Source organism: Triticum aestivum, chromosome 7A (assembly GCF_018294505.1).
Source record: "Triticum aestivum cultivar Chinese Spring chromosome 7A, IWGSC CS RefSeq v2.1, whole genome shotgun sequence".
Taxonomy (NCBI): Eukaryota; Viridiplantae; Streptophyta; class Magnoliopsida; order Poales; family Poaceae; genus Triticum; species Triticum aestivum.
In genome coordinates this window covers 129,296,413-129,321,084 of record NC_057812.1, presented here as the reverse complement: position 1 = coordinate 129,321,084, position 24,672 = coordinate 129,296,413, and the positions used below count along the sequence as shown (strand labels likewise).

Sequence of the window (24,672 nt, the reverse complement as noted above, 5' to 3'; positions counted from 1 at the left end):
TATTATTATTTTTCGTTTTGGAGGTACACCCCCCATGGAAGATGTTTTGTCTTTGAGCAATGCACATTATAGTGCTCGAATTGCACAAACTTTCTTTAGGGAAAGGTTGGGGTTATTTATTTAATGGATAGGTGTACGCACGCAACATTTCTATCTAACCGAGTGTGCCATCGAATGAAAGCAGCTAAAACAGCAACATGATAAGCTTTCTCTCCATGCATCCGTTGCCTTCGCCTGGCGCTGTGCCACAAAAGAAGAAGAGGGGACGCCGATGCGTGTCCCCCTCTTCCCAAAGAAAGAAAATGACGAGGAGTTTCTCCGCGGCGGCCCTTCTCTCTCCTTTCCCGCAGATGGAAAACAACATCACCCACACCACCCCGAATGGTTTCTTGTGGCGCCAAACTATCTAAGATGGAATGGAGATCGACAGCGGCCGCAAGAGTGCCTCTCCTTTTCTCAAAAATACGCACGGCGCTTTGCGTCCCGGCGCGCCGATCCGATCGTCCGCCTCGTCCTCGTCCTCGTCGTCGTGCGCGCGCGCGAGAGGAGCGATCGAGCAAGCAAAGCGACCCCATCATGCGTCGTCGATCCACCTAACTGGCAGCTGGTAGTAGTAGTAATGGTGGCGCCAATTAATCAACGAAAGGGCGGCCGGCCCCTTGGCTGGCTAGTTAGTGCCTGCTGATGCGCGGATGCATGTACGCGCGGTTGGTGCGCTCTGCTTAGGATTTGCATCTTGTGGTGGTAGCTAGGTCTCACACTCACCTCGCCCCAGGAGAGAGAGACATAGGAATCTGAAACTTCTCCGCCTATAGCCGGCTAGAGAGGCCGCTTAGCTTGTTGACCTCAAGAAGCCTCTGCTTTAATTGGGTAGAAATGGTCTAGTTTTTGCAGAAAAAAGAAGGGGGGAAAGTGGGAAGTGCCTCCATCGGTTTATTTAGTAATTGCAATCAGTAGTTTGGTGTCAACTTGATTGTACTCTATACACATATATTGGGTGAGGTGTAGGCAATATTGGTGCAAAAGCATACAAGATATCACTAGAGTATGGACATTCTAATCAAAGCTATCCTAAAATTGTCTATGTGCGCGTCTTCGATTTTTCGACTCTCAGCTTGCATCATTTAATTCGGATGCACATTCGGTGCGTGCGGCTAATTGGCGCGCGAGAGAGGACATATAGTTGATATGTATCACAACTTGGCCCGTGATATTTCCTCTCTTGATAGTGTGATACCAACGTGGAAACGGTAGTGTGAATGGTCATTAAAATTTCCAAAAAGAGTTACGACACCGACACTATGCCAAGACCACAAGTTTGTGTGCACGTCTTTGATTTTTCGACTTTAGCGAGCATCGGTTAACTAATTTGGATGACCTTTCGTGCAACCGATAGCCGCGCGAGAGAGAACATACTAGTTATATCAATACATGGCGTGATTCCAATGTGGAAATGTTGGTGTGAACGGTGATGAAATTTTCCCAAAAAATATGACGACGGCATAATGCTACTACATCATGTCATGTGATTCAAAATCAAATTTTGATCCTTGAATTCCTCAAAAATAGAGAAAATCCACCTAAAAGGTGATCTCCAAAGGCAAACGAGAAGGCCATACATCCATTGAAGAGAAGAGAAATGTGTCTTCTCCTTTTCTCTTCACATAGTATAACTTCTTCTTTTTTTGCGGGAACTTGACGTAGTATAACTTGTCTAAACAGAAACTTTTGGGTCTGTTTTAAAACCGTTTCGACGAGAGATCTCTCGGGACAAGTATACCTGAATGTCTTTCCACACGCCAGCGTTCTGGTACGAGGGTATGGTCACGGCACCGGATATGTTCACCTGCAGGCTGCAGCTGGCCAGCACAACATGTGCTGCGGCCTGCGGCTCAACTAGCCAGCCAACAGTGACCCGACTGGCCACACCGTTCCCGGTGCTCAGCCTCTCCTGACAGGAGGATTTGCAGGCCATTTGCCACGCTGACACGAGGAGATCGATGCATGCGCTCTGGCACGCCGGCTGCAATTATTCCCAGAATAGCATCCGTCGCAAACCCGATAATGGGATGCGTAGTCAGGAGTCATACACTGGCCTGCCCGGATGGAATGGATCGAGCTTCCAGATCACAAAAGCAGTGCGTATCTCTCTAGAGGCAACGAGCTAGCGACATGCCTGGGCTCTTACGTGGTCAGTGTGTAGAAGTGACCGACAACGGAGACAAGTACACTCTAGCTCCAATTTCGCGTTTGTAGTGGACGTATGTACCGGCCGGTGGCAATGGCAACGGCATGGCAGGCAGCGCAAGTTTTCCGCGTAATGCGTCATGATTAACGTGCATTTTGCGCATTAAAGTATGGGACGACGTACGCACGCCGCTACTAGAACCCGGCGTTTTTCCTCCACTTGTTTTGCTAGTCCTTTTGCTCTTTGCTTGAGGCTGGTCACAATGGGAAGGAACTTAGGAGTAACATCACACACTCCAATACAACTTTGCTTATGTGTCACATATTTAATGAAGAGAGAGGTGCTTGTGGTAACTAGCTAAGTTACCGGAACATCACACACTCCAAGAAACAATGAGTCTATAACCTAATAAATACATTGTTGCATGACGCTATATAGATGTTCCTACCCACTGTGGAGGTAGTAACATAGTCTAGGGAAGTGTGTAAGTTACTAGACTATGTTCTTGCCCATTGTGACCAGCCTGAGCTATACGGGACAGAGTTCAGTTTTGTACTAATAAATTTAGGCCTCGTGGCCGTAAAGAGATCATCTGCCATTATTGTACTGAGGAAAATGAGGTTTTGCGGCTAGTTGATGCGTACATCATTGCACTGTACACCGAATAAGATCGACGGGAATATGGTGCTTGATCGATCATGTTTGCATGAGCTGATCATGCGTCGCACGAGCCAGTTAAATCAGGTCCAATCGACTGACCGATCGGAGATGAGCTACTCGGCCGGGGTACATGGCAAGGGCTCGTGTGATCGTGTCATGTGTAGGCGCTGATCGGCCGTGGAGATCCCACCTGACAACATGCGCCAGGCTAGTGGCCGTGGACCAGTTGCTGTCGCCCTGGGTGCACATACATACAGTTATCCACCCAAAAGGCGAAAATGGTCTCTGATTAGGCGACTTTAGGCGCGCAACAATACTGTAATGTGCGAGAATGGCACGAAACGTCCGAAATGGACAGGACGTAGCGCCTGTCAAGCCAATCTGACTTGTCCGGATAGCAGCAGCAAGCAACATCGCAATTTACAAGTGTTGATTCAAAACAAACTTGATTCGCGTGATGATTAGCCTCCAGTTGCTTCGCTGATAGGGAACCGACGACGAAGGGCGGGTTTTGGAATGAATCCCCAGGGAGCACGCACTCGGGCGCAGCTCTGGAGAAGTAGCAGCCTACAAAGAACCCACCAATCCATAGGGCTGGAAAGCAAAACGAATAATCCTACGCCTCTACAGCCCTCATATATGGCGGCAATAGTATCTGCCACCAGTGACAAAAGCCTGCCAAGGCGAAAGGCAATTTTGTGCCTATAAACTTAAGCAGCACAAGCTGAACTGACAGGGCGGCTCCGATACGAGAACACTTTCAGTCAGGCAAATCTACGGCAGAATAAAGCATCGTGTGCGGGTGCATATTATCGCCGAGTCCAGAAGGCTGGGAATCAAACAGAAATACTGATGCGTCACATCCTTGCACCCCCAAACACGCCTAGCATCGTAGCAGTAGTTAGCAAATGATTTACAATTTTACAGACAACGTGATGTCGATACAAAAGGCTTGTCATTGTCGTGGACCGGGATTCCTCGGCATGAGTATCTACAACATGAGGCGAGCGGATTAGCAAAATAAGGCCTGGGCGTCTTGCAAAAGCATTAACTAGCTCCCACTTGATCAGGCGTGAAACGACACGGTAGACACCCTGTTAGGGCCTTGTGGTCAGCGACCAAGTACCTTGTGGTTCATCAGCCTACAAAATAGACGTATCCAGCTATATACTCCACCAAACACCACCTGCAAAAAAAGAGAAAGAAATAGCTTTAAAAGCAGTTTTACTTGAACAAAAACTGTCGAAATGCTACAACAGAACAACAAACATGGTTTCTCAATACAGGCTTTCAAACACCCGTCGCCGCTTTGGGGATAACAGAGTAGAATATCACTGCTCAGGTTGGCAATAAACATGAAATGAGGAGAATCAAGTATAGCTTGGTACTCCCCCTGTAAAGAAATATAAGATCGTCTAGATTTAGTGATCTAGACGATCTTATATTTCTTTACAGAGGGAGTACTAACAAGTACAACAGCATTTCATTAGCAAGCATATGACGCCTTCGAGAGAGAACTAGTTGAATCCAAAATAACTTGCAGAACTCCCACTATTACCAGCCAGATGTGTATGTAGGAGATTACACAGAATCTTGACTTTGTATGCCTCAGCATTGGAAATAAACTTCTGGATTTACAGTAACTATGGTGATAGAAATGGCCGTCTTTAAATTACCGCAACAAAACAACACACATTCAATTTTAAGAACATTTTACTACAACGGCAATAAAACAAACTCTGGCAAAAGGCATAACAGAAAAAATCAAAACACCAACATTGTAACGGCAGAAACATTTAGGAAACAGCTGAGAAAGGAAAAAAATCAGATCCATTTATAGAAAGCTAAGATTGAAATCATTTCCAGTGAGCTAAAGCTGAATTAACTCGGGGCTATTTATCAATAATTTCCAACCAGGTCACCTCAATGAAAAGACGTATATATTGGAATTAGGGAAATAACACGGCAAAGATGAGAAGGATATTATTTCTACCAGCATCTATTAATCCCCACCCCAAAATGTGGACAGAAAGACCAAACCGGCATCATTAACCTGTCCAAAAGGCAGTCACTATGAGACATCATACATAAACACGCGTTTGTTCTATAGTATACTTGGTCAGTACTTAGACTATACTTTTTATAAAACGAAGTAGCATGTGGAACAAGAAAAAGTGTAGGCCTCATTGAGCATTAATGAGGAAAGTGGCTAATGATATGGTTTCTCAGGATTTGTCTTCAGTATTAGGCCATCTATCACGGCAGGAGTAATATCAGCAATTTAAGAAAGATTTGGCATTATCCTAATTTCACTTGGAAAAACAGCAACAGGCAGCTCACTATCAAGATAACAATTCAAGGTAGTATATGAGAACAAACAAAGACAACTGCATGACAATCAACAGAAAATGGACTTGAAAACCTCGTGCCAAACAACATTATCTTGGCTACTTCCAATAAGAATGAATGATGCAGTTTATCACAATCAATTCCCAACCTAAAGTTATTTGCAGGATATATTTTTTGGGAACATTATGTGCCCATGTGTACAAACATTAACAGTCCTGGAACTCGAGGCAAGTACTACCTCTGTCCGGAACTAACCGTCGCTGAAATGAGTGCATCTAGACACGCTTCAGTGTATAGATCCACTCATTACAGCGACAGTTAATTCTGGACGGAGGGAGTAGAATATTATTAGGTATAAAGGGGACAAACTGCATTCCATTTATACTGCAATTTAAGTGCTAAGTAAGAAAATGGGTGGATTAATAGGAATAACATGGGAAACAATTCCTTGTGAATGTGAGGTTCGTAAATACTGGAGATCAATTTTCCGGTTAAAAGAGTCAGGTATTTTGAAACATGTGTACTTTGATAGCCCTTCATTTCCTATTGCTTTCTACAGGGATTCTTGATTTTTCTTATGCACTCGTTCAGTAAATAAGAAGTCCTGCAGAAATGTAGGGAAAGGCTGCGTACAATAGACCCAAAGTGGTCGGACCCTTCCCCGGACCCTGCACAAGCGGGAGCTACATGCACCGGGCTGCCCTTTTTTATTCGTTCAGTAAATAAGAAAAGCACGTGAAAGCATTATACCATTCATGAAACAAGAACGTGGTGATGCAAAATTTTCAACATGCCAAGTTCTGAAAGGATCTCCAAAAGACCTCCCAAACATCTGCTTGACATGGTACTAGGATTTGAATGCCAGAGTGCAGGTGTCATGATGATGTGAGACTCAAATGGATATATGCAACCAAAGAGCATGAGTTTAGGGCTAAGTAAAGCTCATGTTAAGAGGCCAAGGAGCAAACTGACCCATATGGAAGTCCACTTGGTGTTAAGCAAGACCCTAAAATGGAAATAAACATGTGGGTAGATGTGCTCCACTTGAGCTTACACCTAAGTTGGGCAGTCCCAAACAAATAGGCCCAAACTTCAGGTGAACAAATCAAACCTAACAATGTAAATATTGGGTTAACTGTTGGCTAGGTGTCACCCATGTGAACGGGTAATCAGGCCTAGATCATTGGGGGAGTTTTGGCTATAAGAATGGTTGCATTGTGAAGTACTCCCTCCGTCCGGAAAAGCTTGTCCCTCAAATGGATGTATCTAACACTAACTTGGTGCTAGATACATCCATTTGAGGGACAAGTTTTTCCGGACGGAGGGAGTAGGAATTAGAGTGGTGGTCCCATCGACACAATGGTGCGGGGATTGCTTAAGAGCATGCAAACACGATGCATGAGACATGAGCAGAAGCCATGGTACAATTCTAAACACCTAAAGGATTTTGTGTGGCTATTATTAGCTAGTGGGCACTCTCATTTATTCACATTGTCCAATTTAGGTATCCATGTGGGTCGCAAAGCCATGTGAGGTGAGATTTAGGCACTGGTGCTTAAAAAACTGGTTTATTTCTTTAAGGACCTCCACTGAGCACCTTGCATTGTACAAGGCCTAAGAACAGTAAGCTAGGGGTGAACATTCCGGATGGGGGCGAGGCTTGTGCTGGGTTGTTTAGTGGTCGTTTCTTTATATCTAAAGCGGGGTGATGGCCTTTGTCAGTACAAGGGGTGGCTTTCCACATCCTTCCCCTCAGTTGCAACAAGGGGTGGCATGACGTGGGAAAGAAAAATAATAATAATAAATAACAGCGCTGAACAAACAATTCACTAACTCGAAGACATTTATGAATATAACACAGGACTAGGGAAGAGTTCAGATGATTGGTAGTAAAGGACAAAACACATTCTACTGACATGATGTGCTCTGCATATGTGGTGATTAGATCAACAAAAATAGCATGTGCTTTGCAAGACAGTGTAACAGATTGAAGAATTATATACCACATACTATGTAACTTCATCACCGTTTCTGCTCACGCAAAAGGTTATCTTGCCTACACATACCACATATGTAAGCAGTAAACAAACAGATATCCTAGTGTTTCATTACCGCTTATGCATCGGGCATGTCGGGTTCGTAGTACCCCCGATTCCACCACAGGTACAGTGACCCAGCGAGCTCAATTGCAAAGACGAGAATTCGGGCCCACAGCTCACGCCTTAGCAGCTTGGGGCACTCCTTGACGGCGAAAAACACCGCCTTTGACAAAGAATTGATCCAAAAGTTGGCAGCGGCATTGTTCTCATAGTCCATGATATCAAGTTCCTTCTCAATCACAAGCTTTCGTACCATGGACAGTACACTAACAAGAATCACTGGAGCCAGGACCTTTTTCAATGCCCAAGCTATCCATTCACTTCTCCTCCCGGCCTCCGGAGGGGCAGGGGGCTCGGCCTCCATTGCCCTGCACAAAGGCGTTTCTTCTGACCCTTTCTCTTTGTTAAGGAAGAGCGAGAGCAGGTAGAGCAATACGGCAGTTACCCCTGACACGGCGGTGGTCACTCCAAAACTACGCCACATTTTCCACTTTCTCCTGCTGGCGCGTAACTCCGCCTATGTCTTCTAGGCATAGCCGGTCCCAAGCCCGGGTAAAGGAGGAGGGTTGTGATAGGCTTGGCGAGCCAACGTAAAAACTAGCCAGTCCCATAGGTATGAAACCGATTTGAGCGAGAGTAGTACTAGGATGGGTGACCTCCTGGGAAGTCCTTGTGAAAGAGTTTCATATCTAAGGGTTGTGATAGGCTTGGCGAGCCAACGTAAAAACTAGCCAGTCTTTTGGGTATGAAACCCATTTGGGCAAGAGTAGTACTAGGATGGGTGACCTCCTGGGAAGTCCTCGTGAAAGGGTTTCATATCTAGCCTACCCCAACTTGTTTGGGATCAAAGGCTTCGTAAGTAAGTAAGTAGTGTCCTGCTGGCGCGTCCTTCGAATGAAGCTTGCAGCATATATTTAATCCTTCTTATCTTCTGCTCTTCCCATTCTTTCCTCATCAGATTCCCAGGCTTCTCTCTGTACTCAAGCATCTGAGACAGTCATGGATCCATGAGCATTTGCTGGCGTGCCCGCGGGGAAAATGACTCTGAAACCTTAGCAATAAGTTCGGCGGCAGCTCTTAAAGCGACACCGTCTTTGTTTTGCTTGATGTTCTCCAATACAGCCACCACCTCATTACCCAGACGGGAAAACTCCTCACTGCACATAAAGATCAGGAAAAAAAATCCACATTGAGCGCTTGTAATTTGGAACTAAACAAGGTAAAACGATAACGGCATATGGCATTGGCACTGTAACATAAGAGGAAGATGCGAAGGATAGAGTAGCTACCTTATTTCACTTGTCTGAATTTGTAACTCATGGGGCTCAATCTCTTCCCTCTCCTCTTCATCAATTATGTCCCTAAATGATCCAGAAGTTGAGCTGAGCACTCCCCAGAAGAGCTGTGTGAGAAATGAGTTCTGTTGCTGGTGCCTGTGTCCTGACGACCTCTGCCAATGTCACGGTCATTTGTGTGCTTCTGAATGTTCGACAGTTCGATCTCTTTCAACTTACGTTCTGCATCCACTCTACTGGTAACTTTCATCAGCTCCTGGGCAGTGCCACGGTGGTGCGAGACTATAGGGACAGGCAGGGGCGGCTGTTCAACCCTCGGCTGAGACTTGGTGGACAAAGAAGCTCCATTCTCTGTTTCCACCATGGCTGCCAGCCCCATGCCGTGAGAGTCTGTGTCGATTTGTATGAAGAACTCTGCATTGTCAACCCCTTTCAGTGATTCAGTGCTTTCGGAACCCGTTTCGGCAATTACTAGGGTGATGAGAGGATTCGCCTCGAGCTTGGCCGGCGCTTCGATGCGCTTGGCGTCGCTCGCTGATCCCGCCGAAGTGCCGCAGGCAGTCTTGTCAGCCAGAGTCAATCCCTGCCCGCGCGCTCTGCTGGCTGTAGCTTCCGTGGCGGCGCCGGGCAGTTCCTCTCCGCTGCACTCAGACTTATCCGCAATCATTCCCTCCAGCGGGTCGAAGTTCTTGCTACGAGAGCCGACTCCGGCGGCGGCGGCTTCGGCCACCTCTGCGGTGGTCTCCTCCTTGTCCGTACCTGCCGCAGCCTGGTCCACCTCGATAGAGAGCGATTTCTGAGCGGAGCCTTGTTCCATTTCGACCGTCGACGATTCTAATCCGTCGATCTCTTCCTGGATGTCCTCCACGGGGGACAAGTTGTCGACCTCGCCGCCGTCAGCTTTCTTGCCGACGGTATCGTGCTGGGGCGACTCCGCCGGGCGGTTGCCCGTTTCAGCCACGGCGGCCGGCGGCGGCCCTCCGATGTGCCTCGACATTACAGCCATGCTTCGCTGATAATTTGCGAATCTGAGATTTGGTTTGGCTCGATTGATTCCGATTTCACCTCGTTGGGAGTTAGGGTTTGTCTGGGCTCACATCTAAGGGTTTGTCTATGTTTTTTCTGTTGTCTTTTCTTTGTTTTCAGCTTTGTATTTTTCCCGAGCCTACCCCTGAAATGGGCCGGCCCAACTCGAAAGAAAAGAGCAGTCGCTCAGCTTCCTTCAAATCAAAAAGAAAACGTACGGATGGGTGCTCCAATGGTTATTTCCCTTATTGTTTTTTTTCTCTCTTTCCGTGCTATTAATGATTTTCAGAAATGTGGTGAACAATTTTCAATGACACAAAAAGAATTTTTAACATATGGTGAACATTTTTCCAAATGCCATAGTTTTCATGAGGGGATGAAATTCGTAGAAGTTGTGGCAAAAATAAAATCTTTTTTGGAGTGCTGATTGTTTTTTTCCACGACTTCAACAATTTTTCATTCCCTGATGGAACTTGGCAAGCACTGCACTCAAAACATTTATCATTCTTTGCCACCAATTTTTTTTTGTTTTTACTGTTCATGGCGGTATCATAAGAGCTAAAGCTCGCATGGGCACTTTCCTACACTTTTGTCATGAATGCAAATGACATTGACATGTAGGTGGTGTTTTTCCGAACATTTTGGTATCTTCTTTACATTTTTTGATTTAGTATGAATTTTTTATGAAGTTTTCAAAGTAACGGTCAAACGGTCGAAGGGCAAAAGTATAAGAGGAACGAAGTGACTTGGACATAACCCATCGCTTTTAGAAATTATTAGGGGTAAAACAGTCGAGTGAGACACAACTAGGGGCATAAAACTAATTATCCCTATATTTTGTGGGTCTGTTCGCGGGAGATTGGATTATTCCCTCCTGTTTTCACTTTTAATGATGAGAGTAATACGGCAGGGAATCTGTATTACGATGTGTATTTTAGTGTGTTCTTCGCACAAATTCTGGAGTGGGGAGTACATGGAGGCACGGCCGTGTGATGGCTGCGTCGCACGGATGGTCGCACGATCACGGCCATAGGCAAGCCGCGTCGTCCCCCAATCAGGAAATGTCGCGTCAGAACCGCCGCCCTCCTCTTTCTTCCTTTCTCTTTTTCTTGACCACGCCCCACCACGCAAGCGCTCAACCTCGCTGCCCAAGGGGCCGGTCCCTTCGGCCCAGCAGCCCAAACAACCAGAAAACATTGTTTTTTCTATCGGAATAGCGTCCCTTAGGACAACAAGCCCATGAGACAGAAAACGTGGTGCACAAATAAGATCTAACAGTCAGAAACATGCAGGTCGCGAAAACGAACGGCCAAAAACGCAAATCGCTGAGAGCGCTCGGTTTAGACTCAATTTTACTGTCCTAAATTCGAGAATAAGTGACATGTTGTGATGCACATTCCATGACCTTATATGATGCAAGAGATTATCTTAACCACACGTCTTTCCTTCCACTGTTTGAATGCATTAATAAATTTCCAGTAGCTAAGGTATGGTTGTATAATGAAATACAACAACAAAAAGTGAATACCATTTATTCTTCCTTTTTCCTCGGAAGTTCATACGTAATTCCTCACGGAGTATGTTTCTCTTTATCAAGGTACTTTAACGGGTTTGTAATTTTGCATAGAGAAACGCTTCAAAACATTTCCTATGTATTCCCACTCCCGCAATATCGAAAGCTCCAAACATGCTTTCATATGAAAGTTATAAGATAACCAAGCTTTTCACTTCCATTAGTGTGATTTTATCATTGAAAACAACAAGAACATCATTAACATATATAATAATAATGTAAAATAGTTTACACTTACAATTGTAGACGACTGCCTTGCTTCATTTAGATAACCATATGACCATATACCATGCTATTCAATTGATGTGAAGCTTAGTTATAAGACCATATATTAATTTATTCAATTAGCAAACCATGTCCTTGTTTCCTCTTTTCCTAAATTTCAGGAGAAAATAGTTTTCCCAAAGTATATTTCCCTTTGTGAATAATTTAATAACAAGAGTAGCATTATAATATTCCAGTGAACCAAATTTCTGTACAAATAGAAAAGAAAAAAACTTATAAACAATTGGTTTGCAGTTGTTTGGTATGGTAACAAGTTCCCAAACTATATATTTCCTCGTTAAGTTTATTTCTTTCCACATTTCTTCCATCCATAGTTAACATTGATAATAGAAAATTTAGTGCTTCTTAAGAGACTTTAGTTATTCCTCTAAAATTTAGAATGACTTCACCAAAAACACATAGCAATTATCCAGATATTACATTCAAATTTAATTCCTCCCACTTATCCTAAGCATGTTAGTGTCGGGAGTTTCACTTATAGGTTCCTTTGGGGCCATGATTATATTCCAACATGATTGCCGATAATTCTACCCCTTGTTCATAAATATATTGTGTTTTCACTTTCCACCAGTTTTCCTTTTCAATAAAAAATACCCTTTGATCCACTAGAATAACCATTACAAAATTTCTCGTGTGTGCTTTGCAGTACTCGAGAATTTCCTGCGGAAATAAAAAGATTTCCATCAGTCAACAAACCATAAGGAGTAACTGTGCTAGACGAATGATATAAACAAATGACAGTATATATGCAATGCTTCTTCCAAAAATGACACGATAGTAAAAGTATTCAATTTCCACTTAATTATGGAGTGTACGGTCTATTGCAATGGTGATAGTTCAATGCCCTTTACATATACAAATGATATATTCCTGAAGTGTACATCCCCACCAATCAGTTGTTAAAACTTTTAACTTTTTTAATCAACTGGTTTTCCTCTTTAATACAAAATGTGGCCGGCATAATAAAACCTCTCGGGTTGTATTTTCAAGGATACATATAACCATATCAAGAGCAATCATCAATGAATAAAATAAAATTAATAATGTGAACTCTACTTGGAGTGCATAAGGATATCAAAATAAATAACGACGTGAAGCTTTTAATCTCTTTCCACCTTAGGAACAAGTGTATAAACCAAAAATAACCATTATATATGCTTCACATGTATGATAGCCCTTCCACTAAAGTTTAAAATTACAGAATTAATAAAGTCGTACATGACATAAATATTGAGATTCCAAGCATGTGTTCCCAGTGTAGGTATTCCTCCATATGGAGTTATCTTCACCAAATAAATAATTTCGGCTGCGAACTTTCAATGAACCATCAACGAAGAAGAGATGATACGTCTCCAACGTATCTATAATTTTTGATTGCTCCATGCTATATTATCTACTGTTTTAGGCAATATCGGGCTTTATTTTCCACTTTTATATTATTTTTAGGACTAACCTATTAACCAGAGGCCCAGCCCAGATTTGTTGTTTTATGCCTATTTCAGTGTTTTGAAGAAAAGGAATATCAGACGGAGTCGAAACGGAACGAAATCAACTAGAGAAGTTATTTTTGGAACGAAAGCCACCCGATGGACTTGGACCCCACATCAAGAAAGGAAGGAGGAGCTCACGAGGGTAGGGGCGCGCCCCCCTGCCTCGTGGGGCCCTCGTGGCTCCCCTGACGTGCTTCTTCTGCCTATATAACTCCATATACCCTAAAACTTCCAGAACAAAGATTAGATCGGGAGTTCCGCCGTCAGAAGCCTCCGTAGCCACCGAAAACCAATCTAGACCCGTTCCAGCACCCTGCCGGAGGGGGCAATCCTTCTCCGGTGGCCATCTTCATCATTCTGGTGCTCTCCATGACGAGGAGGGAGTAGTTCTCCCTCGGGGCTGAGGGTATGTACCAGTAGCTATGTGTTTGATCTTTCTCTCTCGTGTTCTTGAGGTGATACGATCTTGATGTATCGCGAACTTTGCTATTATAGTTGGATCCTATGATGTTTTCTCCCCCCTCTTCTCTCTTGTAATGAATTGAGTTTCCCCTTTGGAATTATCTTATCGGATTGAGTCTTTAAATTTGAGAACACTTGATGTATGTCTTGCCATGGATATCTGTGGTGACAATGGGATGTCACTTGATTCACTTGATGTATGTTTTGGTGATCAACTTGCGGGTTCCGCCCATGAACCTATGCATAGGGGTTGGCACACGTTTTCGTCGTGATTCTCCGGTAGAACTTTGGGGCACTCTTTGAGGTCCTTTGTGTTGGTTGAATAGATGAATCTGAGATTGTGTGATGCATATCGTATAATCATGCCCACGGATACTTGAGGTGACACTGGAGTATCTAGGTGACATTAGGGTTTTGGTTGATTTGTGTCGGTGTTATTCTAGTACGAACTCTAGGGCTGTTTGTGACACTTATAGGAATAGCCCAATGGATTGTTTGGAAAGAATAACTTTGAGGTGGTTTCGTACCCTACCATAATCTCTTCATTCGTTCTCCGCTATTAGTGACTTTGGAGTGACTCATTGTTGCATGTTGAGGGATAGTTTTATGATCCAATTATATTAGTATCGTTGAGGGAACTTACACTAGTGAAAGTATGAACCCTAGGCCTTATTTCCTATCATTGCAATACCGTTTACGCTCATTTTTATCATTAGTTACCTTGCTGTTTTTATAATTTCAGATTACAAATACCCATATCTACTATCCATATACCACTTGTATCACCATCTCTTCGCCGAACTAGTCCACCTATACAATTTACCATTATATTGGGTGTGTTGGGGACACAAGAGACTCTTTGTTATTTGGTTGCAGGGTTGCTTGAGAGAGACCATCTTCATCCTACGCCTCCTACGGATTGATAAACCTTAGGTCATCCACTTGAGAGAAATTTGCTACTGTCCTACAAACCTCTGCACTTGGAGGCCCAATAACGTCTACAAGAAGAAGGTTGTGTAGTAGACATCAAGAGACCATTGTGCGAAATTCCATAATGCACTAGTTTTACCATTGAGCAACATTTCCACTCTTCCTTTTCCAAATAGTATGACATAGTTAATAGACTCCAAGATATAACAATAAATCAAATCCCTTCTCATTGAAGTTGCACAGAGTATCCTATAACAATAATAGTTTTCCTCCACAAGGGAGTTTCATGACATAATTTCCAGTTCCAAAGTATTATAAATCTAGTATTTGTGCCAAAAAGAAACCATCTACCATTAAGTGAGAGTAAATTTCCTTTTCCACAAAGTGGTTCCCATTTTCCTCTGTAAATAAGTGATGCTCATAATAGATACTTCCTTGAATTCTTTCTCATGCCAGGTTAGTGTATTTATCATAATTTTCCTCCATTAGTGAATATGACGTACTTTCCAATTTCAGGTATATATTGTTTAATATTTCCTTGGAATTGTTTGAAAGGATGAAAACCATATATATGATTGAGCACGTATGAAAGATATTTCCCTAAAAATACATTCCAGATTGCATATAATTTCTGCACAATCTATCCGGTCTCATATTCAATGGGCAAAGAATTGGTCTATGATCCCAAAATGAAAAAAATGCGAGCCATTTATTACCATTCGACCATGCAAGCTCCAAAGTTTTCAGCATGATATTCCTTTTCCTCGTTAGTGGCATCATTATCAGGCTCTTCTCGTTCAAGGATATTCATAATGTAATCATCAGGTGTTCTTATAAGAAGAACACAAATTTTCCTTTCCAAACTGTATTATTTTCTTGTGAGCCATCTAATCTGTTCCTAAATGATTCAGAGAAAACATAATGTTCGATTATATTACCAAGGAGAAGTACGTTACCCATGGGAAGAGACAAAGAAACCCAGCGAATAAGCAGCAAAGGAACCCGTGTCCCTGATGGCTTCTCCGAGTCTCGCATGCCCGATGGCTTCTCTCAGGAGTGGTTCGGGGAACCAGGAGGGTGAAGATCAATCTCACACACCAAAATGAAGAAATCTGACTCAGTTCTTCAAGGTGAATCAGAGGAAAATTATCCAGTTTCTTTGTTTTGAACCATTGCGAGAGACTTCCCATCTGCCATGCAAACAAATATGATTGTTGAAAAGATCTGCTTTCCATTAACTGCGCCACGATCCTAAGTGTTTGACAGAAGAAAAAAATGGCATGTTGCACCCTTGACCGTATAAAAACAGTTATCAAAGGGTGAAAATTCAAACCTCGGTTTAGTTTTGTGATGGGGTATGTCTAGGTCTCAGTCGACTGAGACTTCGTGAAGTCTCAGTCGGCTGACATCACCATGAACAGATTAGGCCTGTTTTATCTCCCTCCCTGTTGGGTCTTAATTTACCCCGTTGTGGGCCTGGGGTGTGGGCTCTGTTTGCTTGTCTTTTTTGTTTTTGTTATTTGTTTGGCCCGTTTTATGTCCCTCCCTGTCCATGGAAGCAACAAACATCAGAAACATGCAGTTGACGGCATAGCTGACCTCCCTCCCTGTCTATGGACGCAGCAAACAAAAGAAATTAGGCCATGCTCCATGCATTTCAGCAGGCCCATTTCCAAATGGAACTGCTAGATGTCGACGTCCCAGCTGACCTGAGACGTCCTGTAACTTGGAGTGAGCTAGAGTTCCAGTGAACTACTAGGACAAGTGAGCTGGACACTAGTGCTAAATCTACTGAAAGAGAACAAAAAATATTACCGAGGTACTCCCTCCATCCAAAAAAATAGTATAAAAGATAGTATCAAGCAGTACATCTGTAGTTTTAGAAAAAACTAAATACAAGCTGAAGCTGCGGAGTGGAGTGGTGGCATGCATGAAGCAAGCTACACTCAAGATTCATCAATCCTGCTGCCCCAGTTACATCAATAAACAACACATCAATCAATCTCACTAATTTCAGACCATAGTCCATGCGTTTCAACAAGTCCATTTTCACACAAGCAAAAAATCACCAGTGAGGAAAAATAATGTGGCTCCAACAAAAAACACATAATTCATGATTTGAGCTTGGGTGTAACAAAAACCACACATGACCTACAAGTGGTTCAAATTTAGTAAAGGGGATCTTGATTGGTATTAAGGATGTTGACAAGATGATGGCCATTGGATTCCCTTTCAACTGTATTGTACCAGTTAGGTAGATCAGACAAGCACACCTAATAATAACCAAAAATATCTATAGAAAATTTCACAACCCTGTGTCAAAAAATAGAGTAGTAGCATCTAAGAATACTACACTAAAATCATTCAAAATTTGCATCAAAGATAGTTAAGTTGAACTCCCCTCTTAATGGTATTCTTTAGCCTGCCGTAGTTGACCAGAAGAGCTAGATCGACCAAATACAGTGAGAAATACTACATGTGCAAATCACTTGCACGGTAGTACTGAGGAGTGGTCGCTTACAAGGATTTTATTTCCCTCCCCGAATGTGTCCTTGAAGATAGCATGTGGGCTGCAACATAGCACATGCCTCAAGGGGAACAAAATTACCTCGAGCTCAAGCACGAACATGATTAACTTGCCGTTTCTGATTTCAAACAGTACCGTTGGGTGGTCTCTAGAGAGATGTTGAGCCAGGGTCCACATTCCAGAGACTTGTAGAAAAATAAAGGTACTTCCCTAAATAAAGATACAAAATAATTTATTTTTAGTTTTGATTACTTGGGGAAACAAACCTATTTAATGCAAAAAGAAAAAAGAAAAATAAATAAGTTTGTACTTTGTATATGACTTAAAAAAGGTAACAAAAAGAAAAATATAGATCTTGAAAACGGCCCCCATGACGTGCTCCGGCCAAAAAGACAAAGCTAGTTGTGAGATCGGGTGCTTGATTTGTGTTTGCGGGCACGACAAAAATGGGAATTGTGTTTTCCTAGTTGATGGAGTAGGTATCTTACCTGCTCTGCAAAAACTAGCCCCCTCACCCCGCTGGTCGTTCCGACAAAGCAAAAAAAGCCTAGTTGCAATCATGTTGGTAAAAAAAAGACATGCAGTTGTAATCCGGGGACACAGCTTATAGTTGCATGACTAATTTGCCCCCTCTCCCCGTTGCCCTCTCTCTTCCAGCCGCCCCCTCTGACAAAACAAAGCTCCCAATTGCAACCATGTTGGAAGCACATGCAGTTGCATGACTAGAGTTGGACATGCGACCGACCCTCTCTTTCTTCCCGCCGCCCCTCTGACAAAACAATGGCCCCAATTACAACCAAGTTAGAAGACATGCAATTGCGTGACTATAGTTGGACATGCAACTACCCCCCTCCTCGTCGGTCCCTTCGACAAAGCAAAAGCGCAGTTGCAACCAACTTAGAAGACATGCAGTTGCGTGACTATAGTTGGACATGCAACTGCCCCCCTCCCCCCGCCCCTCTTTTCATCGCCCCCTCCAACAAAAAGGCCCAGTTGCGACCAAATTTGAAGACATGTCGTTGTGTGCCTAGTGTGGGACATGCAACTGGCCCGCCAATCCCTTCGACAAAGTAAAAGCGTAGTTGCAACCAAGTTAGAAGACATATAGTTGTGTCATTATAGTCGGACATGCAACTGCCACCCCCTCTCTCTTGCCGCCGCCCCATCCGACAAAACAAAGGCCCTAGTTGCATACAAGTTTGAAGACATGCAGTTGTGTGCCTAGTGTGGGACATGCAACTGGCCCCTCTCCTAGTCGATCCCTCCGACAAAACAGAAGCCTAGCCGGAACCAAATTAGAAGACATGCAATTGCGAACCATGTTGGAAGATATGCAGTTCCATAACTACAATTGGGTATGCAACTGGCCCCCTCTCACACCGCCGCCCGCTCCGACAAAACAAAGCCACTTGCAATTGCAACCAAGTTAGAAGACATGCAGTTGCCACCATGTTGGAACACATGTAATTGCATGACTATAGTTGAGCATGCAACTGGCACCCTCTCTCTTCCCGTCGCCCCCTCCGACAAAACAAAGGCCCCAGTTACAACCAAGTTAGAAGACATGTAGTTGCGTGACTAGTGTGGGACATGCAACTAGCTCCCCTCTCTTCCTGCCACCCTCTCCTACAGAACAGACGCCTAGTTCCAACCCATTTACAAGACATGTAATTGCATGACTACAGAAGGACATGCAACTAACCCCATCTACATGGCGCCCGCCCCCCAACAAAACAAAACCCCACTTGCAACCATTTTGGAAAACATGCAGTTGCGTGACTATAATTAAACATGCAACTGGCCCCTCTCTCTTCCGGCCACCTAGTTGGAAACTATGTTGGAAGACAAGCAGTTGCGTGACTAGTGCAGGACATGCAAATGGCCCCTCTCCTTGTCGGTCCCTCTGACAAAAGAAAAGTCTGAGTTGTAGTAAGGTTAGAAGACATGCAATTGCGACCACGTTGGAAGGCCTGAAATTGCATGACTATACTTGAGCATGTAACTGGCCCCCTCTCTCTTGATCCCGCCCTCCTTCGACAAAACAAAGGTCCCAGTTGCAACCAAGTTAGAAGACATGCAGTTGTGTGGCTAGTGCGGGACATTCAACTAGACCTCTCTTTGTCTGACAAAAACAAAATCTGAGTTGCAACCAAGTTAGAAGACATGCAGTTGCGACCATGTTGGAAGACATGCAGTTGCATGACTATAGTTGAGCATGCAACTGGATCCCACTCTCTTGTCGTCTCCCCCTCCGACAAAACAAATGCTCTAGTTGCAACCAAGTTAGAAAATATTCCCCGATAACTTATGTATAAAAAGCATGATAAGTTACGTACCAAATGGTTGATAACTTTTGTACCCTCGCAAAAAAAAACTTTTGTACCCTGGCATGCTTTTTACAACGAAGTTATCATGATATGTCAACATTTTTTACTACGTTAAAATTACCATGATGTTGTAAATATTAACAGAGCAGCCGGGCCATCTATATAGAATAAAAATATAAAAGGAAAGAAAGAAAAAATATTCGTTTCCAGGTCACGCTAAGTAGCAGTACAAATACTATCTAACCTTAGTATAATCATTGGCTCAATCTAGATGGGGTGGTTGTGAACTACTGTGGACTACCAAGAGGTGGTGGGTTCGGTTCCCCACTTCTGCTAATTCTTTTTATTGCGCTAGAAGAAAAAAGAAGATGTGGTGGATCGATTCCCACATTGAGAGTGGAATCCGGATCTGTCGCTAACGACCGGTCGATTGGTTGTTAGCACAGTCCTTTACTTATATATAGACACGTTTTAATGTTGAGCTGTATTTAATATTAGGTACATCTGTCAATAGACAAAATTTAGACAACTAATTTGGGATGGAGGCAAATACTTATATATGATGAAAAATAATATATTTACACCGGCGTTTGTACGCGAACACGTACATTGCAAGCGCAATCGCAATAAGAAAAGAGCATGCAAACTCCAAGCTTGCATTGCACTAGTACAAGCTTTGCTTTGCACAATACAATTTGCACTACTAAGGTGGTGTTTGTTTCTCTAGTCCTAAGACTTTTTCTAGTCCCTGAAACTTTTTGAAAAAGACTCTCAAGAAGGTGCTTCTAAGGACTTTTAGTAAAAAGTTTCAAAAAAGTCCCACCCTGTTTGGTTTGCTAGGGACTTTTTCTAGTCCTTACACCAAAAAGTCCCTGGAAACAAACACCCCTGGGCTATCTATCTTCGATCAGTCAACCGTCACAGAGACTCTGGGATATCCACCGGCGGAGTCGTTGAAAGGAACAGGTCGCACACTTTGGAGCGCCAGTCTGGGTCCGACGACCGGATGTACCCGGCGGACCTCCTCTTGTAGTCCTCGAGAGGGGCAGCACCCCCCAGCGGCGGAGCGCTTCCTCGTCGCGCAGCAGAGAGCCGACCACGTCGGCCTTGTGCCCGCAGTTCCGGTGCTTGTAGCCGCAGTAGCCCGCGGCACGCCGGAAGGTGCGAAGCGCGCCCCGCAGGTCCTGCTGGTCCATGTAGAACTCGGCTAACTCCAGGCAGCTGGTGGCGGCCAGCTGCAGGTCGCCGGTCCTGGCGAACAGCGTCGTCGCCTCCTCCAGCGCCTGCTCCACGTACTCTACCTCGTACTTGGCTGCACGCACCAAGACAACACATGGATGGATAATAACCAGAATCATGGATAGGCACACGTTACTTCGATCGGAATCACGGCCTACATATTGATAGATACACGTACGTTTGTGTTCGATCTCGATGAAGCATTTAGCAGAGCGCAGCAACGCGGTGGCCGTACAGATTTATGCACCAAGACAACGCGATGAAGCATTTATGCATCAGATCAGCCTGCTTAATTGCATTGACTAGTAGTAGTAATATTAAGGGGACAAGATGAAAAATACTGAGTAGTAAGTAAATAATTTGGCCGTACAGTTTAAGGCGATGAGGTAGCAGAGGGCCGAGTCCTTGAGGTCCTGCCAGGTCCGGAACACGGTCCCTTGCCGGAAGGCCCTGCCCCTCAGCACGCGCGCGCGCGCCTCCAGGGCCGCCGGCCCTTGCCTCTCCTCCTCGAAGAGTATTATGTCCTCCTCCTGCTGCTGCTGCGGCTGAGATCGATCGTCGTCGCGCCGAGGGATCGACATCTGTTCTAGTATGTCCTTCTGCTCCTCGTAAGCGATCGGCATCCCTTTCTCGTCCTCGTCGTGCCGGGGGATCGGTTCGTAGCCGCGGCGGCGAGCGTCGCGTCGGTCCAGGAACGACGACGCTGACGTACCCATCACGGCGGCGGCGGGTTGGGTTCAGCTGTGGATGTTCTCTGCCCTTTTTTTTCTGATGAGGGGACTGTACCTTCACCTTTCTTGGCGGAGCGGGACTGCTGCATATATACACGCTACGGGATCCACCGGCCGGGTCCTAGTCGGACGCGCACTTGACTCCTTTTTTTTTTAGGGCCGCACTTGACTTTCCCCAATTTCCTTTTTCTTTTTTACCCCAAGGAACATGTGTTGGAATTGGAGAAACCCCATACGACGCTCTCTCGTCAAGTTTTTTTTTTTTTTAGTTGGCTCTCTGCGTCAAGTTGTGGTACAAACGCACAGACATGGCGAGGCCAGCGATTAAAAGGCCCGGCCTGTTTGCTCGTTTCATTGTTGTGGTACAAACGCACAGACATGGCAAGGCCAGCGATTAACAGGTCCAGGTATGTTTTTTTTTCGTTTTTACCTTTTGCTGATTTTTTATCGTTTTGTTTGACTTTTCATTTTTTTTAGTTATCTGATTCTTTTTTCTTTATCTTTTTTCCCTTTCGTTTTCATTTTTAATTCCTTTTTATTCTCCTTTTTATCTATTTTTGTTTTTCAGAATTCTAAAAATTGTTCAAAATTGCAAAAAATGTTCGGAATATCAAAAAATGTTCGTACTTTGAAATTTTTGGTCACAATTCAAAAAATGTTCATGATATATAAAAAATGTTTGCCTTTCAAACAGGTTCACAAGTTCAAAAAAAATCCTGTTTTCAAATTTTGTTCACAAATTCAAAAACTGTTCGGGTATTTTTAGAAAATGTTCGCATACTGGAAAAATGCTCTCCTTGTCAATAAATATACATAAGTTCAAAAAATGTTCCTGTTTTCAAATTTAGTTCATAAATTCAAAAAATGTTCCCTTTTTCATATTCTGTTCAGAGTTTCAAAAACAATTCACAGATGCAAAAAATGTTCCCTTTTGTCAAACATGTTCTTGTTTTCAAAAAAAATTCCTTTTTCAAAATTTGTCGAGAAATTCAGAATAAATCACAATTTTAAATTTGTGTGCGAATTCAAATATTGGTTACATTTTTTACAAAACTTGTTTGTGTTTGTGAAAAAAAATTGGAATTAAAAAAATGTTGCTGTTTTTTAAAATTTGTGCATGAATTCATACATTCTTCCGGTTTTGAAATTTGGTTATAAATCCAAAATTTGGCCAATTTTTTCAAAACTTGTTTATGTTCTTAAAATTTTGTTTGGAATCTCTTTTAAAAGATATTCAGATTTTTCATGAAATGTTTGAAAAAAAAATATTCGGATCTGTCAATGCAGTTTGCTCTAAATTATTTCGCGCTACTTACCAATCACTAGCGCTACCCAACTCGGGTGCTTAGGTACGTACCTCAATTTGAGGTGGACCGTGAGTTCAAATTCGAGCTAATATGCCTCATTTTTGCGGTGCTTTTTTCACCACTTGTTGCTCCTGTGTTGGCCGGCCCAGGTGGAGACTACCCTGTGCGAAGCCCTGCCTGTCCTGCCGCAGAATGCGACAGATAGGAGGTCCCTTGGAATTGATCTCGTGTTTTTTTAGGTGTAACTAGGGATTTATTCAAAGTCTAAACAGTTTGGAATACAAATAATGTCCGGGACAGTCCCTAACCACACATGGTGGCCATACAAATAATGTCTCGTGGTTTGTTGGGGTCACGTGGGTTGTGTGCCATGAGAAGTCTCCCCCGTCACGATGTGTCGGCCCAATCGAACCAGGGTACTCTGAGCCGAGCAGCCGACGGACCTGGGCCTTGACGATGGCGCCCGGCAAATGATGCCACACAGGCCTTCCTTTTCTTTAAACGAAGAGCTACTGGTCCCTTTTTTTTATGTAACTTCAATACAATTTCGTTTGTGTTCGGGAGCTTGGCAACTCGTCATTTGAGGAACATAGTCCACTAGGTCTCCTCGCTAAGTGCTTCGCGGGGCGCCAAGCCCCGACAAGCGCTTCCCGAATCCGCTCAGGCTTTGTTCGGTTAATCCTCTCCCCAAAAAAATTGAAGGGGATTGGCAGGGATTGATCATATTTTGACTTAGAAGAGGTTTAAATCCTCCTCAAACCCCTTCAATCCACTCGGATTCACACGCAACCACACAAGGCCTCAGGAAGAGCCGCACCCTGCAGCATTCTTCCTTCTTCGTGAAGGAAGTAGAAAATATGCGTGTAAGAGACATTTTCGCAGCCGCAGGGACCATCGTCAGCCGCAGGGATGGGACGCAGCAGGCCCGCCTTTTTCGCTTTGGGCACCAGCGAGGCGTGTCATCCCCCAAGATCATCAACAGTGGCAGATCAAGATTCACCCATTCGGCGTGCTGCTACAGGGGCGTCCTATAGCTACATACTCGGTACGAGCGAGCATGGCATGCCCCGTCGTGTCGTTCTAGTACAGACGGCCCTCACTTTCCCTTTGTTTATGCTGAACATGTGGCAACCCCCGCTGCGATAAGGGAAGAACCGAAGCAGTATAAATAGAAGAAGACTACCGCCTAGCAGATGGACTCATTCGCAACATTTTGTAGTGAACTCAACAGTATCATCCTTAGGCAGGAGTAGGATATTACACCGCTATGGTGGCCTAAACTTGGGTATCTGCGATGTGCTTTACCTGCGGTCATCTCCCCTCCGGCGAACGATGCCCTTGGTTTTGTAGCGTGTTCAGTCCCCGGCCGAACTCACAAAGGGTTGTTGCACACAACCAACGTCTGCTTCCTAGACACCGACAATTTGTTCCACAAATTAACTATTGAATTGAAGCTTTTTTCTATGACCTAGATATCTGCCTCACGTGTGGCATGAGCACATGGCAACTATGAACTTTTTTATGGCAAGTTTAGTGACAAGAGGATGGCAACTATAATTGTCAAGCAGGGCAACTTCCTTTCTAGAGTTTTTTTTTTCTTTTTGGATGGATACTTGAGTTGTAAATAACGCCGGGGCCAGAGCGCTTCATGCCACACGTGTAGCACTTATCATTTAGGTTGGGTTTATTTTCAGAGGATAGCTCAAAAGAACTGGCCTTAAAGAATGGTAAAGCATACATGACCAACTACAACTTTCAAGTTATAAAACATGTCCCAAAACAAACTTGATGTGTGATGGTTACACTCTAGTTGCTTCACTAATAGGGAACCGACGACAAATGTTGAGTTTTGAAATGAATCCCCAGGGAGAGCAGCACCGCATGTACGCACCCAGGCACAATTCAACTCTGGAGAAGTAGCAGCCTACAAAGAATCCACGATCCACAGGCCAGGAAAGCAAAGGGAATAATCCTACAACGCTTCAGTCCTATGGCAGCAATAGTATTATTGCCAATGACAAAAGACTGCGAAGGGGAAAGGCATTTTGTGCCTAGAAACTTAAGCAGCACAAGCTGAACTGACAGGGCAATTCCAATACAAGAACACTTTCAGTCAGGCAAATCTACGGCAGAATAAAGCATCATGTGCGAGTGCATAATATCACGAGTCGAGACGGCTGGGAA

General features: G+C 43.9%; 2 protein-coding genes across 6 annotated transcripts; both read right to left on the bottom strand.

Moving 5' to 3' along the window:
* Positions 1-3,593: 3,593 nt before the first annotated feature.
* LOC123149376 (uncharacterized) lies at positions 3,594-9,694 on the bottom strand. Of its 3 annotated transcripts, XM_044569019.1 has the most exons (4): positions 8,586-9,694; positions 7,310-8,453; positions 3,975-4,034; positions 3,594-3,839 (listed from the first exon to the last, which is right to left on the bottom strand). In XM_044569019.1, exon 1 carries the CDS (start codon positions 9,595-9,597, stop codon positions 8,650-8,652), a length of 948 nt encoding a protein of 315 aa, XP_044424954.1. In that variant the 5' UTR covers positions 9,598-9,694; the 3' UTR covers positions 3,594-3,839; positions 3,975-4,034; positions 7,310-8,453; positions 8,586-8,649. The 3 variants fall into 3 exon arrangements, with proteins under 3 accessions (XP_044424954.1, XP_044424953.1, XP_044424955.1); XM_044569018.1 differs by having other exon boundaries at positions 3,594-4,034; XM_044569020.1 differs by lacking the exons at positions 3,594-3,839; positions 3,975-4,034 and having other exon boundaries at positions 7,178-8,453.
* A 10,068-nt stretch (positions 9,695-19,762) lies between these two features.
* LOC123149375 (uncharacterized) lies at positions 19,763-21,230 on the bottom strand. Of its 3 annotated transcripts, XR_006474613.1 has the most exons (3): positions 20,821-21,230; positions 20,629-20,735; positions 19,763-20,523 (listed from the first exon to the last, which is right to left on the bottom strand). XR_006474613.1 is itself a non-coding variant. In XM_044569015.1 (2 exons), exon 2 carries the CDS (start codon positions 20,567-20,569, stop codon positions 20,123-20,125), a length of 447 nt encoding a protein of 148 aa, XP_044424950.1. In that variant the 5' UTR covers positions 20,570-20,735; positions 20,821-21,230; the 3' UTR covers positions 19,763-20,122. The 3 variants fall into 2 exon arrangements, 2 of the variants coding, with proteins under 2 accessions (XP_044424950.1, XP_044424951.1); XM_044569015.1 differs by having other exon boundaries at positions 19,763-20,735.
* Positions 21,231-24,672: the final 3,442 nt, after the last annotated feature.

Bases quoted from the DNA above. Each gene is read 5' to 3' on its own strand.
- LOC123149375 (XM_044569015.1), bottom strand. From the start codon at position 20,569: ATGATTCTGGTTATTATCCATCCATGTGTTGTCTTGGTGCGTGCAGCC.
- LOC123149376 (XM_044569018.1), bottom strand. From the start codon at position 9,597: ATGGCTGTAATGTCGAGGCACATCGGAGGGCCGCCGCCGGCCGCCGTG.